This window comes from Rhinolophus ferrumequinum, chromosome 5, assembly GCF_004115265.2.
Source record: "Rhinolophus ferrumequinum isolate MPI-CBG mRhiFer1 chromosome 5, mRhiFer1_v1.p, whole genome shotgun sequence".
NCBI classification, from domain to species: domain Eukaryota; kingdom Metazoa; phylum Chordata; class Mammalia; order Chiroptera; family Rhinolophidae; genus Rhinolophus; species Rhinolophus ferrumequinum.
The window spans coordinates 7,448,689-7,473,407 of NC_046288.1; the positions used below are offsets into that span (position 1 = coordinate 7,448,689).

Here is a 24,719-nt window from a genome sequence, read left to right on the forward strand (position 1 = left end):
GATTCTGTAAATTGTTTGCTGTTGATTTCTCAGTGGTTAAAATGTTAGCAGGTTTCTACTTAATCATACAAACATGAATTAAATTTAGTGTGAGACTGGGGCCCCAGTGAGAATTTCTGGAATCCTAGAGCGGGAAGTTAGAAGTTATACAGCCCCAGTATAGGTAGTCCTCCAGGGCAGTGCAGGAGGCCCCCCCACTGGCTATGACCTCAGTGTCCCACTGTCGCTGTGGCAAGAGGCCAGGGCCTGGCGATGAAACGGTGAAGGTTTGCCACAGGGCGGGCTCCGTGGGCAGATGGGCGGAGCCTCACAGGCTTAGGTCTAAACTTCCCACCTGGCTTGATCCAGATAGAGCCCGTTTGAAAACTACCTGAGGATCACAAGGTATACCTTAGAAACACTGTTACTCTTGTGTTCTTTCTACTTAATAAAAAAAAGACTCTTTCGCTTTTCTCCCCCCTAATTGTTTTAACTTCCTTTATATAAGAATGGAGTCTTTATTTCCTTTCTACTTTCTGGGTTTTTTCCTACTGCCCTCTCCCTATCTCTTTCACTCTGACACACACACACGCCCGATATTTTTAATTGCTTCCTCATACTTCAGCTTGAATATGTCTGTTTAAAGATTTACATTTTACTTGTTTTTCAATTTCCTCAGAAAATTTTTCAGGAGTTCTCAGGGGTTCCTTACCTAAGTCATATAAGTTTGTATGTAGTATATATAATTTTTCTTTACAGATTAATAGGTTTCACTTTAAGACACAAGATTATTATTACCTAGCTGTTTTGAATGCAGATCTATTAATGTGTAGATCTCTTCAACTTAGAAAGGACCATGTCAATGAAAATCTTAAGAATAAATATTTTTCAACCACATGTGTCTCTCTAATATTACAAAGTAATGGGCCTGTGAATTATTGTTGTTTATTTGGTGGTTGTTGCTGATATTGTTACATTATCTTAGTATACAGTTGTATATATAATGATTGCAGCTTTGAATATAGAAACAAATATCTTTCTGACTATACAAATCAATTCAATTTCTGGTATTGCATAAGAGGTACTCTATGAAAATAAATCACTTCTCCATGCTGTAGGGCACCTTTGCAATTCATGGCCATGTATAACCCGAATTTAGATGCCCTTCAAAAATGGGAGACTTGACCTTGTATGAAAACAAAGCTTAAAAGTTGCATGGTAAATTTTATTCACTCATGTATTCATCCAAAGAGCACAGTCCCATAACAGACTGCAGACTATTAAAAAATATAAAACATGAGGAAATTTTATATGTGTATATATGGAGAGAGAGAGAGCCAAAGAAAAGTACACACATTTTAAGAAAGGAAAAAGCTATTAAAGTTACGCTGATGGTAACCACTCTGAGCACCTCTTGTAATTGCAAAAGTCAAATGTTACTTGTATTCATCTTTTGTTATCGGGATATATTGAGTATTACAATTTTAATAGTTTTTCCCTTTCTTATGTATATATTTTTTTGGCACCCTATGTATACTCAAGCTTGTAGTTCTAGTAGTGTGTGTGTGTGTGTGTGTGTGTGTGTGTGTGTGTGTGTGTGTGTGTGTATGTGTATGTGTGTGTCTCACATGGAAAACATGACCCTTCTGGGAGCTTACAGTCTTTGGGGAGTTTAAAACAGACAAAAAGCAAAAACGTAGCAGTGCAAGATAGTATTGATATTCTGTCCAACTGAATGTTGCTAACGTGCATTCATTTATTCAATAAACATTTACTGAAAGATTTCTGAAAACAGACAAAATAGAGGCTAAAGCTGGACAAAAGGTCTTCAGGCCATAGGATTTGAAATGGATCTAGAAGGATATATAGGATCTGGACTGAGGAGAGGAAAAGGCATGGAGCTTGGAGTTGGAGAGGAACTAAAACCTAATTTTAGCATAAGATGTGCATATATGGTTCTGTGCACAGCCACATCCTGTAGTTGCTCCACAAGTATGTACGGTACCTCGTTCAGAAGGTTAGCTAGATAATGCAGTCATGAATGTCAACCTGAGGAATTTGGACTATACTCGTCGGCACTAAGGAGCCAACTTTGAGGATTTTGAATGAGGGAATAATATGAGGAAAACAGCAGCATGAGGAAATAACCCTTTGGAATTTTATAGGCTGGACTGAGAAGAAGGAAAATCAAGAGGCAGTGGCAGGAAAAACAGTTAAGCCTCTCTAGCATTTCAGAGTAGTGATGGGGACTTGAAGGGTGTCATCAGAACAAAAAGGAAGAGACAGTTTGTTGCCAACCTACATGCTGAATAATGTGGTTATTTGTATGCTCACTGTTTTTTAATTGGCATTTACTTTAATTAAAACAAATGTTTTAAATGATTCATTGACTCTTCTTTAAAAAATTTTTGTGTATATATTTAGCCATTGAGATTTGTAGATACCTGTTTTAAAACTTTCAATTGCTTCCCCAGAACCTTTGCTGAAAAAGGTACTGGATATGTCCATCTTATTACATCCTCATGGTTCTGAGGCAGAGCAGCTTTCGTATAACCTGTCTGATTTCTGTTGGCTATATCTAAATGATTTCAAAAGGATTTGAAAAGTCACAAAGACAAAGCTTGGAGTTCTTACAGTCATTTAAAAAAAAAATGGAGAGTCGCTTTTGTGAGCTGAACTTCCCACCCATACACTTCCACAGTTTAGTGTGACCGGCTGGCTTGTCACACATAATAAACCATGTGACTGATTACAGTGTCATAGATAAGCATGATAGACTTTGCTCAGTACTAATAACCAGCAAGGAAGCAGAGAAATCTTTCCTCTGGGTAGGATTCCCTCACTCCAAAGCAGACGGCAGCACAGCTGATCCCAGAAAAGCAGACACAGAGGTAAGGCCCAAGTGAATATTTTCTGAAAAATCAGCGGAGTTCTTTCTTTAGAATGTGACGTAAATGCAATTTTGTACTATAGCTATACCATTTTGGTAGCTCCATTTTAATCCCCCTATTTCTAAGCAATTCTAGGAAATTTCTAAGAAACGAAACATTCACTTAAATTGGCAATCAAAGCAAGATACTTTTCCTAAATCTTAAATTGAAAATTAAGTTTTCTGCTTATTTGCTGTTAGTTTTTACATAAGTAATGGTAAATATGTCAATTCATTTTCCTTTCTCCAGGCATTATGAAAATCCTATGTTTCACAGTCATTACCATGGCTATAGGTCTTTATTTTACTGGAACAATGGCAAACCCAGCAAGAAAAAGCAGTATTTCATTCAATTCTGAGTGCCAATGGAATGGATATCTTCTGACCAACTGTTCTTTTCCTGGAAAGCATGCCATACCTATGAACATATCACAGAGAGCAGCCACAGTGGATGTAAGTTCCAATTTCTTTAAAATTCTCTTACAGTCTCCCACGAAAAAAGAAGAATGGAATATAAAACATCTGGACCTCAGTAACCACCTCATATCGAAAATAACCTTAAGCCCTCTTGCACATTTACAAGCTTTGGAACTACTGAACCTCAGCAACAATGCCATCCGCTCCCTCTCATTGGCTCTACCCAGTCCTAAGTCCTCATCAGTGAAACGCCACAGGAGCAGCTTGAGAAACGGACTTCCACTTCTCAAGCTGCTGATTCTTCAAAGAAATAAACTCAGTGACATTCCCAAGGGTAAGTACAACCTTAAAAGATGGACTAGACCAAGAAACAGTATGTGGAGAGTTAATGTTTTATGTCAATAAGAATTCCATGTTTCTTTTCAGTGTCAAGAAAACAGCTGAAAATAAAACAATTTGGTCAGAGCGAATATAATAAAAAGAGTTTCTCCCTGGAATTTGCAGTTATTCTATTTGGACTGTATAGTCAATGCAATTTAATTGCTACAATTTACATTAATGTATATGGATTTGTTGCAAGACACTAAGACACTTTGTGTCACAAGATACTGAGAAGTATGTAAGTGCTAGATAATAATGCATAATTTTAAATTACCTACTTTGATTATCATATGTCTGTTACTAAATATAGAAAAGCACTGAGAAATAACTAGATCAGATACTTTAAATATGTTAATATAATTCAAATTAAATATATTGCCATAAGTATAATTTTTTCCTTAGAAGACATTTTGTGTCTACTTATCTAGTTGTCCTCCAAATGTAGACTAGAAATATGCTAATATCATATATCAATATGCAAACTTTCACCTTACCTAATCAAAATCCGAATTCTTTATCCTGGTTTCTAACAGAATACCCCATATAGCCTCTTATTATAATAACTTCTCATTCATTCTGACATTCAGTAATCTACGTGTTGGAGTTCCTTAACTAATCCACAATGTTTTATTTAGAAAATGTATCAGGTTCATTAGCCAGAGCTTCTTTTATTCTTTTTATATTCAGGAGAGCTAGACAATTTCCTTTCCCTGTTTGGTTTTAGTCTTGGTCACTATTCGCTAAGTACTTACTTTACAGAAGACACTATACTATAAAAAAAGAAAGTGTAAGGATATTGTCATATTTCTCCATCCCAAATTAATATTTAGTTTTTCTCATTTTTCAGTTCTTTCTCCTTTCCTTCCTTCCTTCCTTCCTTCCTTCCTTCCTTCTTTCCTTCCTTCCTTCTCTTTCTCCAGCTTCTGGTCTTGTATTAAACATCATTTTGACAATAATAGCCTTGCAGGTGAAGGAATGACTATTCCAGTTACCATATCAGCAGAATTGTATGAGTAGAGTAGGAGTCTTCTCTCCCTCGCCTTTTCCATAAAAGCAACGTGAAGTATTTTCAGTGCAAAGTGTAAACTAATTGTATTTTATTTTATGATTTTATTGTACTGTTCTTATTATACAGGAATACTTGTTATTTGTAGAACACTGGGATTTAAAGAAAAATTTTAAGGGAAAAATTAAAAGTCCTTCATGTAATATATATTCTTTAAGTTTATTGTTTATGTCTACATATATATTTTTATTTCAAATTGAATCATACTTTCCATAATATTTCATAACTTGTATTTTCATATCACAGAATATTTTGAACATTTTTTATCTAATTAAGCATCTCATAAATAACATTTTAAATAGGTTTCATATATACATATATTATAATTGGTTCAATCAAACAACATTTAGGTTATTCCCCTTTTGTTTGCTGTAACTCTTTGATGAACATCATTATAGCTACACATATACATATGATGTAACATATATTTTAACTAGTATGGTAGATGTGAATCTCAACCCACAAATTCAAGTATACTAGTGATATAACCCTCTATTGTCTATGACTCAACATAGTTTCTGATTCTGAACCCCCATTCTACTCGGATCAGTTGGGGGTGGGGTGTAAGGTACTTGTACTTAACATCAATCTTTTGTGAGCTTTCCTCTGTCTTTCCCCAGACTTGTAGCACAACTCTAGAATCTCATACCCTGACAAGGCATCAAAGTGAGTGTGTGTGTGTGTGTGTGTGTGTGTGTGTGTCCCTTACGCCCAATAGCCAAAGAACATTTCAGTTTGGAGAAAATTCTTTCTCCTTTTTGTTTCTTCAAAAATCCTGTCTAGTTCTAGAAATTCCTTTCCTCTAAAAGTTTAGGCCTTCGGAAAACAAAAGCCAGAAAGACTTATAGACTCCTCTGCTTTGTACCTGGCAATGTGCCTCCCCTGGGACAATTAACACAGAGCCAATGGAGAGAAATGGAGAGAAAGCTTGAATGGAGAGAAAGGGAAAGAGGAAAATAGAAAGAGGTAAAAGAGTAATATGTCAAAATATCCCACCACAAAAGTAAATAGAGAGATGCTGAACGTATTTCCTTAAGGCAGATGATTCCCTAGAGCTAATAGGATATTAGGGCAAATACGACTCCTTTGAAGGACCAAATATCTAGGGTTTCCAGGAGGGAATTCCAGTCCATTCTCAGGAAAGCTCTTCGCTTTCCTGTTCCCAAATCCTGAGATACAAACTGTTTTCTGTTCTCCACGATGAATCATTTCCACAAAGTGAAGGCCGATACTACCAACCACCTGGGTTCAAGGAGCCGATTTGCCCGATTTTCCTGACCAACTTTTCTCAGGATTCGGGAATGGAAAAGCGAAAAAATTTCCCAAGAACGGGCAGGAATTTCCACCCGAAAGCCCTACAAATATCCCCATACAATGCAGATACAGCCCCATCTTCCTTTTCTGAGTTTAACTCTGCCTCCCAAAATACTGGGGAAAATGTTGACCTTGCGAAGGGGGGATAAAAGGGAAATTAGCAAATCCTGTATCTGAAATTCCATTAGAAGTCTAGCAAATGAAATCAGAGAGAGATGCATGAAACAGATGGGTGATGGAAGTCCAGTGTAAGCCCTGAATCTCATTGGATACAAGTCAGAATTCTTTTACCCAGAGCATTTTGTGATTTGAATTATTTTCCCAAAATCATCATACATTTTCAGTTTTTACTAGATTAAGTTCCCTCCAAAATCCCTTCCCATGTTATGATTCTGTGACTGTAGCTGGATAACTCTGACTTTGAAATCTCATTTCAGAGGGAAAAGCCCTCCAAAGAGGGTAAGAAAGAGATCTGCCTAGCATGCCATGCTATTTCTGACCTATCCTTTGTCCTTTTTTGATTCCTTTATTCTAAGCCTGTTTAAAGGTAACATCTGGATAATATAATATTTACTCATAGAATTGTTGTGAGGAGTAAAGAAAAATGTATCTCAAGAACCTAACTTTACCACAGTATTTGGCATAATAAATGGTAGCTATTAAAATATGTGAAAAGTAGTTTGTAACCTTGTAGTTTACAAATAGTAGTTCTGATTACTCTCTTGGCACAAATTGACAATAGCAGTCTATTTATAAACAAATAATAAATTTGTTTTTGTCAAAATCCCAAGTTATCTTTTAAAATGTTAAATAATTATTGCAGTAGATGGGACTCCTTAGTCCACTATAATTCATGAGCCAAGAATCATTTGTGTCTAACTATTTATACAGGTGTTTGCTCTCATCTAAATTAATAACTTAGAGATATCTGAGAAAGCAGCAATCAAGCTACTGGCCTTGTAGCACATGTGTACCTTTATAAATCATTCCCACATCTCTTAAAATGGTGACAGTTTATAGAGCCAGCAAAAAGTCGCTTTCAGTCAGTAAAGCCCACTTTTGTAAAGCTGGCTAACCCAATGTCAGCTGATCCCGTCTTCAGAGTCAGCTGCGATGTCACCACTAAATTCCATGTTGGAAAACACCCAGAGGAAGTGCCAGCCAATGCAATTTACAAAACAGAAGCCAGACATGAATTTAACCTTAATGATCATTCTATCTTCCTACCATATTTTGGAAGTTCGGTGTTAATAATGGAAAAATCAGTTTTAAAAAAATTTAAAATAATGGGGTGGGTGTCCAGTTAAACTATCCCACCTTCCTCGGGCAATATTTTTAGAGTGCTCATAGAGTACCTAGAAATCTATTGGGGCCAACATCTTATTGGGATTCCAGTTAGGTTGACAGACCAGATTGTGACAGCCTGACATTAATGAACTCACTAAATTCCAGAATCCAAGAGATAAATGTGTTATTAATGAGATGAAATAATACCTGACTTTGAAACTGGTGGAGTAAAAAAAACATAACCAATGTACTGTAAAAACAAAAGTGTGTTATATTCTTTGCATTCGTAGGGAATTGAACATTTCATCCTGATCGCTATTGGATTACAGAAACATTAATAACCAATGTTTTCAAAACCAGTTCAGGTTATAAAGTAACAAAATGAATGTAATGTCGTTGAGCTAAGAGGGCAAACTCTTTGGCTCACCTATATAAATTTGACCACATTAAGGTCTGGCTTTATTAGTCAAATTTCTTGTCTAGAGCCATTTACGACTCTATTCTAATTATTAATACTCTTTGATCTGGAAACCATCACCCTTGAATATCATTGTTCTGTGGTATCAGTTTATCACACTTGGGAGAGCATGTAAGAAGTTGATAGTCCAAAGGGCTGCTTCTAAGATGGCTTAATGTCTGGACATACCTTCTGTGGCCGTTTTTCTAATAGACACTGAGATAATTTCTTGGGAGTAAAATTGCCTCTGGCCACTTAAATGCAAAAAGCTAATTAAATTCCTGCCTCTCATGGCCTGTGTGATCATCAGAAAGCTGTTCAATAAATAATTCCATCTCCACAAAAGTGCCTCACTCCCAAAATTCAACTCTACTCTCTTGGAACATAGAATCTACCTACCCTCTGATGTCCAAACCCCAGCCATTAATGTACCTCCCAACCTCTTTCACTCACCTGAATACCTACCCCCTCATCATTGATTCACCATGCAAAACTTTTAAAAGAACATTATTTTTCCCCACTGAGAAATGCAGTCAAGTATCATGGAAGAGTTTATTCAAATTTCCCAGCTCCATCTTGGGAGACCCTAAACAAGCAAGGTTACATCTCTCATTTTCTTTGGATCAGCAGGCTAATCACAGCATGTTATTTCATGGCCATGTTCTTGGCAGAAGCCACAAGAACAAGCCCCTCCACGTGCGCACATTTAAAATCTTTGCTCACATTGTTACTGCTAACATCTCATTGGCCAAAGCAATCACATGGTCAGCTCAGTGATGGGATATTCTGCTCACAGGAAAGTGAATATTTGCTGAATAATCTAAACTGTTATACCTTGCTTCCATTGAGCTCAAAATACTTGAAGATCATGGTAATCAAAGATAGATCTCAATTCTACTGTGAGAAACAATTTTTAAGAAAGGAAACTGAAGCATCGAGACCTTAAATGATACCCCCAGATTCACACCAAAAGTCACAAACAGAGCTGGAATAAAACTCAGTATCTTAAGTACCCTATTTGCTAGATGATACAAGTGGAATCACAAAACAACCCCCAGTACATTTGGGAATTTTATGTATTCCATGGCCCAAATCATTCTTTTCCGTAGAGAGCTCTGTCCACAGCCCCCTTTTCCCTTTTCTTTTTCTTTTTTTTAATTTATTGGGGTGACAATTGTTAGTAAAATTACATAGATTTCAGGTGTGCAATTCTGTATCACATCATCCATAAATCACACTGTGTGTTCATCACCCAGAGTCAGCTCCCCTTCCATCACCATACATTTGATCCCCCTCACCCTCATCCCCCACCCCCCAACCCCTTTACCTTCTGGTAACCACCAAATTACGTTCCCCAGATTAATTTTCAAACCCGTGGCCATCCTGTGGTCACCGACTTCCCTTTTCTTAATTCAAGTTATCTTTCAAGGACTTGCTTTTTTTTTTTTTTTTTTTTTTGTAAGAAATGTGCATGGTTAAAGCCTAATTGTTAAGAGATCCGAGTTTTGATCCCAGTTCCACAGCTCCACCCACCATGACATAGGAGAAGTTCTTAACTTTGCTGCACCTATGTTTTCTCTCACAAAATGGTAATAACCCTCAGGGCTTTGTGGGAATTAAAAAGATGTTTGTGAAATGCTCAGAGCATAAAAAGAGTACACAATTAAGTAGGGATTTTAAAATAATTTCTTCCCTGCTCTCCAAAGCTAGGCATGATCTCCCCTCCACTGAACTCCTAGCACACAATTCAATTCAGTTCATATTCAATTCACGGAGAAATTTCAGGAACCATAAATTCACATCCCTGTGTAGGCCAAGCAGGTATCATGAAAATGTTAAGAAAGTTATAGCTTCTTTCATACTGGTGTCTTCTTGTTGCATTTTTTTTTCTCACAAACCCATATGTTTGCATATTAAAACATGTAGGAATATTCATCACTCCCAAAGGAAACCTTTTCTCCAGGGCGGGGAGGGGAATACCCAGAACAGCGCCTAGAACAGTGGGGCAGCCCTCAGAGGTGGGGGCAGGACACAGGCTTAGCAATGGCTACTTTACAAACCAATATGGAAGCATTTCTTACTAGCATATGCCAGCTGAATATCAACCGTGGTTTTCTCCCTTTTTTTTAATCATGCAGGCTTCTTGGCCTATCCTTTGTTTCCCTATTTTTGACAGAGACATGAATGCAAAGAAATTATATTCCTCTAGAAGTGCAAGGCTCATGTAAAGCAGACAGTCCTCATTCAGCTCCAGCTAAACGTTGTCTTCTGCCAGTTGGAACGTCCAATATTTCAAGAGAAGCTGGAAATGCAAATTGTTTGTATTGACGCTTTATCATTGGCTCAATAATTTTTGAATCTCTGTGCAAGCCAAACACTGTGACCTGTGGCTTATTGAATGCATGTTATATTCCAGGCATTACAAGAGTTCACAAAGATGTGAATTCTGCCCTCCAGGGACCAATCATATGATGGAGAGGACAGTCGGATGGCGGGAGCATAATTGCCTTGTCTAACTAGTAACTTTTCCTTGTGTATATATCTTATCACTCAACTAGACACAAGGATTCTATGCCATATTTATCGTCAGCACCAAGTGCCTTCACTTATAATGTTTTGATTGAGTTGTCGTCCTAATGATCACTTGCTTAGTCTGTACAGCTGAAGTTAACATATGATAACATAGATGCACAACCATTTCAATTAAGTTATCACCTCTCTGCATAATCAGTCTCACAGTAAGTACTTTGCAGACAGTAAGCAAGGAATAAACCCTCCTGGAACTGAACCAACCTGATCTGTTACATAGCAGTTGGTTAAAGACACAGACTACATGTGAGAACACGGCAGAAGGCAATGTAAAAATGCAGAGCTTCCTTGTGAGAGTCATATGGGAAATCAAATTTAGAAAACTGCTATGACTGGCACTTCATTCTCAACCTTTATTTTCAGTGCCAAATGGGCCTCCTGGTTACTCTCTGGAATCAAGTGAAATACAAAGGCAGAGACCAAAACTCAATTAGATTATTTTGCCAGAACACAAAATCTAGCAATAATTTATCACCTTTGAAAATACATGAATGCGGACTTCCGGTCAAGATGGTGCAGTAGGTAAATGCTGTGCTTACCTTCTCTCATAACCACATCAAAATTACAACTAAACTACAGAACCACCATCATAAAATCCTGCTGAACTGAAGCCCTAAAACTAAGGACATGCAGAAGAAGCCACCTCGAGATTGGTAGGAGGGCCAGAGATGCAGAACCGGATGGTCCCACACCTGCGTGTGACTATTAAAAATTAGGAGGATATCTTGGCTGTGGAGGGACCCCTCGGAGGAGCCAGGGGTCCCAGCCCAGGGTTCCAGGACCAGGAAGAGAAGTCCCCATAATTTCTGGCTGTGAAAACCAGTAGAGGTTGTGACTGAGTGAGACAGAGGGCAGTTGGAGTCCCAGTTGCTCCTTTTAAAGAGACCGAGCATGGATTTACTCACCAACAGAATCACTGACTCTAAGCTCCAGCGCTGGGGCACAGCAGGAGAGGTAGCAGGGACAAATGGTGGGGAACTGAGTTTTCTGGCTTCAGGGAGAGGGATGGAGGGGAAGCTTTCTCCGGAACGGAGGAGCTGGTGGAAGCCATTGTTTCTTTGTTGAGCCCTCCCCCTTCCTTGCATTCAGATGCAGGTGGCCCCCATATTTGAGTCTCCATCAAGCTGATGCAGTTCGTTGGCCACACCCTCGTAATTCAAAACCCTGCCTCACCCAACTTTCAGGCACACCCAATCTGCTTCCAGTGGCCTTTTTGTACAAACCGCCCACCTTAGCTCATGCTTCAGACTTTCGTAGGGTCTCCCAAAGGTTCAAGTAACCAAGACAAGCAGCAGCTGGCTTAAGCATGTCTTGTATCTCTGGCTGAGCTGCCCAAAACCTGGCACTACCTGCAGCTGGCCATGGTTTGAGGCTTGGCCTCTCAAAGCACTTCCAAGCACAGCACAGGTGCTAGCTACCTGGGAATTTCTTTGTGGCTCCTTCTGGGTGGCCCCAGGCGGGGCACTGGCTGCAGCTGAACTTGACCTGCAGCAGATCCCCTTCCAGGTGCCCCTGGGGCTGACATCCCCAATGGACAGATTTGAAACAAGCTTGATCCTCACCCAGCCACCTCCAAGGGATGACACACCCAAGGGGCAGATTGGGCAGGCACCAGAGCCCTGCCAAGACAGATCCTGCTCTGTAGGGTCAACTCCTACAGCAGTACTCCTTCACTGTAGTCAAGGCCAGTCGTCACAACCAATGAGCTTGAGGGTCAATCCCTATCATTGACGTGCAGATAGCAATCAAGGCTCAACTACAAGAGGAGGGCACACACAACACATACAAGGGACACATCTGGAGTGTGTTGCTCAAATGAGCAGAAAGACTGCACCACCGAGCCCCACAGCACACCAACTACATAAGGCCAACCTACTAAGACTGGGAGACATAGCAGATCTACCTAATACATAAAAACAAACACAGGGAGACAGCCAAACTGGAGAGACAAAGAAATATGTCCCAAATTTAAAAAACACAACAAAGCTCCAGAAAAAAGAACAAAATGGAGACAAGCAATCTACCAGATGCAGAGTTCCAAGCACTATTTATAAAGATGCTCAGTGATCTCAAGGAGAACTTCAACAAAGGATAGGAAACATAAAATGGAGATAGAAAACAAAAAAGAACCAGTCAGAAATAAGGACTACAATAAAACAGTAATGAACAATAATGAAGAATACATTACAGGGAATCAAAAGATTAGATGAAGCACAGGATCAAATCCTGATTTTATTTAGAAGATAAGGTAGAAGAAAACACCCAATCAGAACAGCAAAAAGAAAAAAGAATCCAAAAAATTGAGGAGAGTTTAAGGGGCCTCTGGGACAACATCAAGCATACCAACATTTGCATTATAGGGATACCAGAAGGAGAAGAGAGACAGCAAGGAATTGAAAAGCTATTTGAAGAAGTAATGACTGAAAACTTCCCTAACCTGAAGAAGAAAATAGATATACAAGCCCAGGAAGCAAAGAGAGTCCCAAACAAGAAGAAATCAAAGAGGCCCACACCAGGACACATCATAATTAAAATGCCAAAGGTTAAAGTCAAAGAGAGAATCTTAAAAGCAGCAAGAGAAAAGCAGTTAGTTACCTGTAAGAGATTTCCCATAAGACTAGCAGCTGATTTCTCAACAGAAACTTTGCAAGCCAGAAGGGATTGGCAAAAAATATTCAAAGTGATGAAAAGTAAGAGCTACAATCAAGTTTTCTCTACCCAGCAAAGCTGCCATTTAGAATTGAAGGACAGATAAGCAGCTTCCCAGACAAGAAAAAGCTAAAGGAGTTCATCACCACCAAACCAGTATTACAAGGACTCTTATAGGGACTTCTTTGAGTCCAAAAAAAGAAAAAAAGAAAAAATATGAATAATAAAATGGCGATAATTGCATGCCTATCAACAATTACTTTCAATGTAAATGGTTTGAGTGCTCCAGTCAAAAGATAGGGGAGTTGAATGGATAAGAAAACAAGACCCTTACATCTGCTTCAAGAGACTCACTTCAGATCGAAAGACACACACAGACTGAAAGTAAAGGGATGGAAAAAGATATTTCATGAAAATGGAAACAAACAAACAAAAGCTGAAGTAGCAATACTTATACTAGACAAAATAGACTTTAAAACAAAGGCTATAACAAGAGACAAAGAAGGACCTAGTAATTCCACTTCTGGGTATTTATGCAAACAAATCCAAAATGCTATTTCTAGAGGACAGGCTCATCCATATGTTCATTACAGTATTATTTACATCAGCCAAGATATGAAGGCAACCTGGGTGTCCCTGAATGGATGAATGAATAAAGAAGAGGTGGTGCATATGAACAATGGCATATTACTCAGCTGTAAAAAAGAACAAAATCTTGTTATCTGTGACAACATGGATGGACCTAGAGTGTCCATGTAGTAAGTCAGACAGTGAAAGACAAATGTCATATGATTTCACTTACAAGTGAAACAGACACTTGAAACAGAACAAATGAAATGAAACAGAAACAAACTCATAGATACAGAGAACATTTTGATGGTTGCCAGATGGGAGGGCGGTTGGGGGTGGGTGAAAACGGGAAGGGATTAAGAAGTACAAATTGGTTGTTACACAGTAGTCATGGGGATGTAGGGTATAGCATGAGGAATATAGTCAATAATATTGTAATAATTATGTATGGTGTCAGATGGGGACTAAATCTGTCAGGGCGATACATGGGAGGGGGTTTGGGGACAGGGTGAAAAAGGTGAAGGGATTAAGAAATACAAATTGGTAGTTACAAAATAGTCATGGGGCTATAAAGTATAGGGAATATAATCAATAATATGGTAATAACTATGTATAGTGCCAGGTGGGTACAAGTCAGGGGGATCACTTCCAAAATCACATAACTGTCTAACCACATTGCTATACACCTGAAACTAATGTAAAATAATATTGAATGTCAACTCTAACTGAAAAATGAAAAAAGGGGGGGAGAGATAAAGAAGAGTAAGAGGTTCAGAGTTCCAGATATAAAACAAGTAAGTCTTGGGAATGTAATACTGTGTTTCCCTGAAAATAAGACCTAACTGGAAAATAAGCCCTAGCATGATTTTTCAGGATGACATCCCCTGAACATAAGCCCTAATGTGTCTTTTGGAGCAAAACTTAATATAATATCCAGTTTTATTTTCAGGGAAACATGGTATACAGCATAGGAAATATAGTCAATAATATTGTGATAGCATGGTACAGTGTCAGAGGGTTGCTGGACTTGTCATGGTGATCACTTCTGTAACATAGGGAATATAATCAATAATGTGGTAATAACTGTATAGTGCCACGTGGGTGCTGTTGAATAACTATGATGTACACCTGAAACTAACATAATATTGTATGTTAGCTCTATTTTAATGAAAACCTTTTAAAAATAAATAAAAGAAAGAAAGAAAATACAAGAAAGCCTAGAAAATAGTTATAATATCAATAAGTAGATAAAAGAAAGATATAGCTACAAAATAGAATAAGAAAATCTTAAAACTCAGAGTTCATCCACATAAACAAGTCATCAAAACAACTAATCAGTTTTACCCATAGTTCAATCCAATAAATATTTACTTATCACACCCTTCAATCAAAGTTAGATTTTTAAAATTGATGCTTTTATGATAAAATTAGCACATGCTCATTGAAAGAAAGAATTCAACAGTATATAAAATAAAGACAAAGTTGCCTTCCTTCTCCCATCCCACCTTCCTCCACCGTCCCCCTTTTTCACTGCTCGCTCAAAATATATGTGTATGTTCGCATATGGCTCTTGTTTTTCCAATAACATTGTACTTGTACTCTATACAACTTAACATTTTCCTTCCTGTTCATCAGTCAGTTCATGTTGATCTGCCCCCATTCTCTTTCAAGACTACATAGTATTTTATAGTATTGATATACCATATTTTGTTTAACCACTTCTCTATTGAAAACCAATTAGGTTGTCTATAATTTTTCACCCTCACAAACAATGCTGCAGTAAGTATCATCAGTTTATATTTTAATTTGCTTTTTAACTTTAACAGGACTATGGAAACTGAAGTCATTACAGAGTTTGGATCTGTCATTCAATAGGATATCGCAAATTGGTGTTTCTGATTTTCATCACTGCCTGCAACTGGAGAACCTCTATTTAAAGAGCAACAAGATATTCAGAATTCATCCAAAAGCCTTCAAGGACCTCAAAAAATTACAGGTTATAAAATAGTTCTTATAATATTTCAAATATGCAGACATATGGGCAATTACATTAGAAGAATATGTCCATTGAAGTTTCTTCACAGCCAGTAGTAGTGACTATTAATCAAAAAAATGTAAGTCTATTTTAAGATTCCCCTAAAATTACTGAAGTCTCTCTTGCCTTAAAAATCAGAGGCCTCAGTAATGGATATGAATTTTACTCGAACAGCAGCAAGAATTGACACCTTATTTTTCTAAATCAAATTAAACCCACTCCAAGTTTCCACTTGCCAATTGGCAAGAGATTAAATCTTAGTTACTCGTGAGGCCCTGTCCCTGAACTGCAAGGTCAGTGAAAGGTCCTGGGGATCTTATGCAATCTGGAACACTTGGGGAGGTTCCTCTAAACCACCCTGGTCGATGCTGAGATGTTACAAACCCAGGACTATACGGGCCTCTGAATACCAGTGACCCTGTTGCCTCCATACCAAAAACGATAATGATAAAAGCTCATACTTTTATAGCACTTCCCATGTGCCACATATTGTTCTAAATATTACGGGAAATCTGTGTCCCATCTTGGAGCACCTAGGAGTTAATCTCACTTAAGTTGTGAAGTGAGGTGAAGGTGAGGAACCCCCAAAGTTCTGCTGTACTTTCAGCAGCTTCAGCCCCTTCTCTTCCAAACACTTTCCTCCACCCCCTCTTTTTTGGGGATGCACTCCCCTCAGTGCTCCTTTAGAAACACCAGGGTGGCATCCAGTGGAGCATCTAGAGATGCCTTAGGAAAAGCTTTAGCCTGCAGTCTCCATCACACATCCCTATTCTTTATACAGGCCAGCATGGCTCCATAGAAACAAAGTATGAGCCACATATGCAACTTTAGATATTCTAGTAACCAGACTTTGAAAGTAAAAATAAGCAGCTAAATTTCATTTAGTAATTCATTTTTAACCCAATATATCCAAATATTATCTTTTACGCATATAATCAATATAAAAGTCATTAATGAGCTATTTTACATTCTCTTTTCCATAGTAAGTCTTCAAAACCTGGCGTGTGTTTTACACTTACTGCACACCCAATTTGGACCAGCTACGTGTTGATGCTTGATAGGCACATGTGGCTAACGGCTGTCATATTAGCATCGACGTACACACCTGAGGTTTTCTCAGTTTTATGTACAATGATATGCAAGCATAGCTGCAAGATAAATCTCCAACTCTCCCCGTTCCACCAGAATGACCCCTCAACTCCCTTCTCTTTTGAAGGGAGACTAGAGAAGCTGGACTCTCAAGCCAAATTCCTGGGTTTAAACCTAGACTTTCCCACTTTGCCAGCTACATGATCTTGAGCAAGTTACCAAATCTCTCTGTGCCTCGGTTTTCTCATCTGTAAAATGGAGATGGCTTGGTTCCTTTCTCATAGAGTTTTGTGACAATTACATGTTTTAATACATATAAAGTGTCTCAAACAGCACTTGGAATATAGTAAGCTCTTTATAAATGTAGTTTACATATAGAAATTCTAAAGTGACCACAGTATCTTACTCATTTAACATACAAATCTGATTGTGCCAATTCTTATTTAAAATCCTCCTAAGCTTTCACAGCGCAGACCTGGCTGCTGCCTGCCTCTCCAGCCTCATTTCAACTGTCCCCTGGCTCGCAGCACTCCTGCCTCTGTGTTCACCTCAAGCTCTCTCCACTTGCTGATGCTCTGCCTGGAAGAGCTAACTCATATCCATCCTTCCCATGTTACTTCCTCAAGGAAGCTTTCCCTGGTCCTGCAGATTGAATCAGTTGTCCTTTTATACACACTTATGATATGCTTTTTTCACAGTGCACGTACAATAACTGAAGTTATTCAGTTTTAGGTATGGTGAGTTGTTAATGCCTGTATCCCCATAATCCGTCTCCTAGATGGTAAGCTCTTTGAGGACATACATCATGTTTATTTTGTTTTCTAGTGCTTAGCATTTGTCTAATACATAATACATATTTAAAAACACTTGTTGAAACAAAGGAATGAATGAATAGATAATGATCACGGATAGGTATGTTAGTTATCTATTGCTGCATAACAAATTACTACAAACTTAGCAGTCTACAACCACACACATATATTATCTCACAATTTCTCTGGGTCAGGAAACTAGGCAAGGCTTAGCTGAGTCCTCTGCTAAGGGCCTTTCAGGAGGCTGCAATCAAGGTGTTGGTCAGGGCTGGAGTCTCACCTGAATGCCCAGCTGGAGAAGAATCCACTTGCAAGCTCACAGGAGTGTTGGCAGGATTCGGTTCTTTGTGGGCTGTTGGACCGAGGGCTCGGCTCCTTACTGGCTGTCAGGCTAAGCCTGCGGTCAGTTCTGTGCCATGTGGGCCTCCCCATAGGACAGTTCACAGCTGGCAGCTTGCTTCAGAGCCCAAAGAAAGCCTGCTAGTAAGAACATTACAACCCTAAGTAATGTAATCATGGAAGTGACATCCCTTTGTTTTTGCCGTATTCTATTGGTTAGAACCAAGTCACAGGCCCCGCCTACCCTTGAGGAGATTACTCAAGTGTGTGAATACCATGTTTCGCTGAAAATAAGACCTAACCGGAAAATAAGCCCTTGCATGATTTTTCAGGATGACATCCCTTGAACATAAGCCCTAATGCGTCTTTTGGAGCAAAAGTTAATATAAGACCCGGTCTTATTTTCGGGGAAACATGGTACCAGGAGGCGGGATCATTAGGGTCCATCTGAGAATCTGTCTGCCACCGTAATTATGAGAGCAGCTGAGAAAGCCCACTTAACTTGGCAGTCCTCCCCAATTCACTACAAGCAGGTTGTCAGATTGTCTGGCAACCTCATTTAGTATATTGTATACTGATTATAAGTATATTTGTATATGTAATTGCCGTACGTCTGTTTTATTTCCTATGCATTTTTATTGTGCTTTATAAGTCTTCTGTAGCTCACGGGTAATGGATGCTACAAGCAAACTGAAAAACAACCCCAAGAATGTTTTAAATCATCTGTAATTCTCAATTCACCTGAACTGCCCAAAATTAGACAATTTCTCCTTCTCTGTTATTCCTTCTACCTTTTCGGCAATAACTTAAAAACTGGTTTTGGAACATGATGAACATATTTGGTACCAGAAAGCTGCATATTAAAATAGATAGGATTTTTCTTTCAGGAGATGTATTTAATACTTACACTGTACAATATGTCTTCCCATGTTGGAATCTACTCAGAAGCCAGATAGATGTTTCAAAGCATGAATTCATCATCGTGTTTAGATAGAATAAATTAAGTTTCATTGGCATTTCCAATTAGCACTGCTGTGTACCTTTTTCTTAATATTATTCTATTCATCTTAGATTTAGTGATTTGTGTAGCAACATTATATGCTTCTCCCGATCTTTCTGTAATGTACAATCCTTTCAAATGATGGTGGATGGCTATTTCTTCAGCCAAACTGAACTATTCTGTTTTAATCTTTTCTCAGAAATTATTTCTCCTGAATCATCTTATGTATTCTGTCTTCTCTCCAGTTTTGCTTTCAGTTACATGATTTGTAATATAATAGCTGCTAGAATGAAAAAAAAAAATGCAGATATGCACTGAAAAGAAAATAATTCCCTGAAAAACATTAGAATATGTCACTCTGTTCTTGAGGAGGGGTGCATAAGAAAACGATGGATCCTAGGCAAGGCTAGGCCAAAGCAAAGTGTTGTTGTTGTTGCTGCTGCTGTTGTTATTTTCTTCCCAATCCCAGTCTCCTATTTCCTGCTTGGGGGAGCTTTCCTTTGGGAATCAAGACTGCTTAATTACTCAACATTGGAAAGATCATCCTCACTACCTAATTTCAGGGAGAATTCTGATTTTACATGTAGTGGTCTTGGCTATAGTGCTGATTGTTTGAATCAGCTCTTAGGAATTTATATAACCTGAGATAATGCCGCCTTTTTCCTGCTGTTTATAAAACAGTTGACCTGGACAACATTCAGCCTCTCTGGTTTTCATCCATAGCCCTCTTTTTATTTTTCAGCAAGGTTTGAAGGATTTCTTTTACGATTTCCTCTTCTCCTAATAACCATCTGCACTTCCCCGAACCCCAAGACCCCACTCTGGTACTTCATGCCCCAAGCCTCCTCCACCCAGTGCAGTGGGAGCTCAGGTTCTGAGAGGCTGTGTTCTGAGTAAAAGGCACATGGCTGTGAAGCCAGATCAGATCTCAACTCTGCCTTTCATTCATTCATTCCTTTCTCCATTATTTACTGGGCACCTGCTATGAACCACACCCTATTACTAAGGGCTATGTGGGATATACTGGGTGACCTAGCACAGTTTCCTCCTCTGTAAAAAAGGGAGAAATGAGGGACTTGCTGGAAGGATTAGTGATAATCTCTATAAAGTACCCAGCAGAATGCCTAGTACACAGCAATGCTCTGCAAATGGTAGCTAGAGGTACATGTAACTGTGCTTTCCATGCTGCTTCATGCCACTGCCATGTCCAACTTCAACAGATCCTTCTCTGTGTTTCTAGTGCCACTGAATCCTTTTTGTTCCCTGGTTTCCCCTTCATTTCTGATTCGACTAGAAAAAGTCGTCATCTTGTGTGTAGTGAGTAGCCATGGATGCAGGGAAATGTCCTAGTACCCTTGAGATAATACTTGATGCAAATGACGTCTCCTTGTTATTTCTGGTCAAGCACAACTCTTCTGAGTTCTATGTCCTCCTCATCTAGTATCTTCCGCCACTTTCAAGGTCACTGTGCTTCTTAAACACGAGGCATTGTAGACCTCGTGTTTAATTCTAGACCCTGATAACAATGGGGGGTCTCGGTTTTATCTGACAGTACAAATCACAACTCATAGGAAAGAAGGAAGGGAAAATGATTGGGCATCTAATAGAGGCACGATACTTACAGCTCTCACATACATTTAACCCTAACAACAACCTTGGGAGGTAGGCTCATAGAGAGCAGACAAGTAGCTGAGGCTCACAGAGTTGTTAGAAGCAGGGCAGCGATTTAAACCCAGTATTCTCTGACTCCCAAATCCGTGCCAAATTCTTATCGCCTCCATAGAGATGTTAACAATAACTGTAACTCATTTATTGTCTCTAAGTGTCGTTCTTCATGGACCGCCCTAAATTTGTTTCTTCCTGAGCAGGCTGTAGACCTCAGCAGTAATGCTCTGACCAGCATCCTGCCGATAATGACCATTGCTCTAGAACTGCCCCAGCTGGAGGCTGACTTGGCAGACAACCAGTGGCAGTGTGATGGGAGCCTGGCTGCCTTCCAAACTGTCATGTCTGAATCCTGGAAAGAGAAGTGGAATGGAATTTGCCCCAAGACTATAGGTAAGTCAGTAGTACCTCATCTCTCGGAAAGGGTTCCTGCTGAACTGAAAAAAGTACACAAAACATTTAGTTTCATTTGAAACAATAACGGCAAGAGCATTAGTCAGCCTTGGGCTGTAGCACGGAACCGTCATTGGTTCCAGACTGTTTTCCTCAGTTCATGAATTTTCTTCACGTGGTCAAAGAAACCCAGTTCAGTTAGCTCAGAAACCACCGGGTTTGGTCAAAAACAGAAATTTCACAAAAAGCAGAATTTTGCCGAAACCCCAAATTGTCAGAATTTTGCCGAAACCCCAAACCTCAACAAATAATTGATTAAAGAAAGAACTTTCAAAACTTGAAACATGATTATTTAAAATGTTTACTAGCACTCTAAAATAGATAATCCTACGCATACACAACATTTTTACGCTATTTCAAAAGTATATTTTTCCTTGATTTGTTCCCGGCCACTCTCCCAAAGCACTAGAGTATGTTACTGGAGTTGAACATTCTGGAAAGTTTTTTCCACTATTAACTATCTTAGCTAAATCTTAAACTCCTAACTGGGGGGAGAAGGGGAGTCAGATTTTCTTAAGTGAGTCCTGGACTCTGTTCTATTCAGGACTGACATTAAAATAGAAAACGGGCCATGCCTACCAGGTTTAGAAGAAATCTGTGAAGATCAGAGAGCCACCTTAATATTGTCAGCCACACTTATTTCGCTCCCCTCTAAAAGCCACAACTGTCATTCTGAGTGTGCTGGGGAGAATAGCAGGAGCCAGCAAAGAAAACTGAGTATTTTTGCTGTGTACCAGCACTGGGGGATAGTGAGGAAATGATATTGCAAACTTAGTTAGGGCTGACGTAGATTTTGCAGGGGCCTGATAGAATGTTCTCACAAACATGCGCCAGGTGAGGCTATGGAGGAAGGAGAAGCAATGAGGCTGCCCCTCCAGTCTGGCTTCTTTCCTCCCACGGGTAGCCATCCGTCAAGAAGCCTAAGAAACACACAACCTTCTGGGCCTAGAGCAGCGGACCTCAGCCTGATAGCCATGTGGAAACCTGCACAGAGCCGTATACGAACTATTGGCGTTAGACAATATCAGTCAGTCAGTCAAGCTGCTTATCAGCATGTATATTCATAACAATGGGCATCACGGACATGACATACAGCTAGATAAGGACTGAGAGAGACTTACAGAAGCTTTTCATACCGTTGGACTCTCCTTCCAACATGTGTTTATCCCCACTTTTAGGGAATGAGGAGGCATACCGGTGGACTCCCAGAAGCAGAATTTCCAGGAAGAGCTGGATTCCTCACACTAATCTGAGTCACATGAAAAGCCTCACACAGAGCAAAGCTGAGAGGCACCGGGAAGGCATGTACATTAGCTTTTCCACTCCAGGGGAGAAGGACCACGCCAGCTCTGATACCAGTGAGCAGAGAGCACGGCTGTCAAGATGGGTGAGGAGCGCCCGGGATGAGCAAACAGCCGATGGAAAGGAAGCCGCTCCCCAGGACTTCACCCTGGCCATCTGCCTGGCGGTGTTCATCACATTCTTCGTGGCTTTCTGCCTGGGGGCTTTGACAAGGCCTTACGTTGACAGACTGTGGCAACAGAGATGCCGTCGAAGAAGCTCTGGTTCAGACCATGCATATTCCAACGAGGGCTTCTATGACGAGATAGAAGCTGCAGGGAACAAACGGCATGCCACGGTGGATCCGCGCCAAGCTTGCCACGATCTAAACCTCTGTGAGAACCAAGACCCTTTCTGGGGGACAGAGGCCAGACCACATGCTGCAGTCATTGCTGACAGAAATCTGGGAAGATGCAGAAAGGAGACTGGCAGCCAGCAGAACAGGGAACAATGTGGGGACCACACTGGGGCAGGAAGTAGAGAGGACATCGTGCTACCAAATGACAGTGCAGCCCGGTCCATCCTCCACGGACAGCCACACGCTGATAACAACGCACTAATTGCAGCAGGACAGGCCCGCATCTACAAGAATGTTATTCCTGGAGAAATAAATTACGACACTGTGGCCCAGGAAGATTCTCTCTGTGAGCATTCAGTGGGCGTCCCTGCGCTAGCTGGCAGGTCACAAACTGGCTCTGGCTCAAACCGTAAGGATTGGGATGAATTAGACCCACCCCCCTCAAGTGAAAGGACAGCTGCTCTCTCTGAAATGCAAACACGTACAAAAACACAGAGGATTGGAAAGAACAAGGAAAGAGAGGGCACTGAACAGTTACCTCCAGAGTTTTCTAAGGAAACGCAAGTGAGCACTTCCATTAGTGTGCTCAGCCCAGAGCAGCAAAGGCTCAAAGGGGCCGTTACGGAGGAAGAGCTTTCCACCTACTATAGTTCAGTCACACTCAGTAACCCAGGAGATATGGACCCGTCCCCACCGGTCTTTCCTCCAGGATGGGGCAGTGACCTGGCCACCACTCCTACTAACGAGGAATCAGTGCAGAAACATCCTCCTGACACACAGTACGAGCTGGACACCAACTACGATTCTGATGAAGGATCTTTATTTACTCTCAGTTCAGTCAGTTCTGAGGATGCAAGAAATGTGGCTGAAGAAGACACAGATGGCAAGGAGAGCTGTAGAGCCAGTGAGCCCCTGGAGGACAGGGACTCAGAGGTGAGGAAGGACAGTGTTACGTCATTCGAGAATCTTGAGGACAGCATCACCTTCCAGAAGATTCAGGGGAAATGTGAGGATCAGGAGGATCATTTTGAAAAACCTCTCATTTCTGGTCCAGACTCTGGTTTGTGTGAGAGTCACCTGGAAAGCGCCTCTAATACTAACAAATGCGAGACTCCACTGACCTTGCCCGGCTCACTGGGCAAGAATCCTTCCGGTGATGAGATCCCAGACATGCTTGTTTATGACTGTGTCACAGCGCCTCAGCCTGAGGCAGCAGAGTGGCTCCGCTCACTTAGCGACTTAGAATTTTTCACTGTGGATAATTCACCACAAACACCACCATGTTCTGCAGAAGTTCCCTCAGATCCTGACAAGGATCTCAAGAGTGCTCATCGTGAAAGAGACTCAGACTTTGGTACATGCGAAACTTTCATTCAGGAAACAGACACAGCTCAAAACAGTGTTCTTTTCCAGATCACTACAGGGGACACCGTAAGACCCTCACAACAAGATTCTGAAGGGAGCAGTGTGAATTCCAACCCTCTGGACATTGATGCAAATGAGGGGTTTGTATGTCCTCTTGAGAACTACGGTTCCAGAGAGGCTATAAGCCAAACACAACTATCAGAATTCTTTGGCGATGAAGCAGCTCTTCAGTGTGAAAGAAGAGGAGGGGAATATTTTGAAGAGGGTCCCAAGAGCCAGGTACCATTATTACAAGAGCTTCCAAATAAAACCAGTTCATTAAGAATACAGGAGCCCTTCAGTGATAGAGATGGGTGTAAATATTCAGAGGAGAATATGTTGCAGTTAGAAAAAGATGGTTCTGACTTTTATACTCAAACGCAGACCCAGAGCCACCTGACAGGAGCTGGCTCTCTAGGTGAGGACCAGCTCCACTATGACAAAGACAGATGTGGAACTTGAAACTCAAAGGGAATTTAAGCCACATTTTAATACAGATTGAAGCACTTAGGTGGAACTGCTGAACAGATTCTAATGAATTCTGCACAGAGAACAGTACAGCTTTTGGGAGGTTGATCATGAAACTACAAAATTGGAGGGATTCAGGGCAATTCTAAATATTTTTTAATAAGGTATGTTAAAAGA

The 24,719-nt window shown here is 40.1% G+C and overlaps 1 protein-coding gene across 2 annotated transcripts; it reads left to right on the forward strand.

Moving 5' to 3' along the window:
- Window positions 1-144: 144 nt before the first annotated feature.
- LRRC66 (leucine rich repeat containing 66) lies at window positions 145-24,719 on the forward strand. 2 transcript variants are annotated; one of them, XM_033106078.1, is made up of 5 exons: window positions 145-384; window positions 3,159-3,659; window positions 15,465-15,634; window positions 20,782-20,971; window positions 22,210-24,719. In XM_033106078.1, the coding sequence occupies exons 2-5, from the start codon at window positions 3,164-3,166 to the stop codon at window positions 24,534-24,536; spliced, it is 3,183 nt and encodes a 1,060-aa protein (XP_032961969.1). In that variant the 5' UTR covers window positions 145-384; window positions 3,159-3,163; the 3' UTR covers window positions 24,537-24,719. The 2 variants fall into 2 exon arrangements, with proteins under 2 accessions (XP_032961969.1, XP_032961968.1); XM_033106077.1 differs by lacking the exon at window positions 145-384 and adding an exon at window positions 2,580-2,870.

What these genes read in the sequence shown, in the direction of transcription:
- LRRC66 (XM_033106078.1), top strand. Translation starts at nt 3,164, where the DNA reads ATGAAAATCCTATGTTTCACAGTCATTACCATGGCTATAGGTCTTTAT. An exon ending in AGGACCTCAAAAAATTACAG is followed by an intron (nt 15,635 to 20,781) that starts GTTATAAAATAG and finishes CTTCCTGAGCAG; the next exon opens with GCTGTAGACCTCAGCAGTAA. An exon ending in AATTTGCCCCAAGACTATAG is followed by an intron (nt 20,972 to 22,209) that starts GTAAGTCAGTAG and finishes CCCCACTTTTAG; the next exon opens with GGAATGAGGAGGCATACCGG.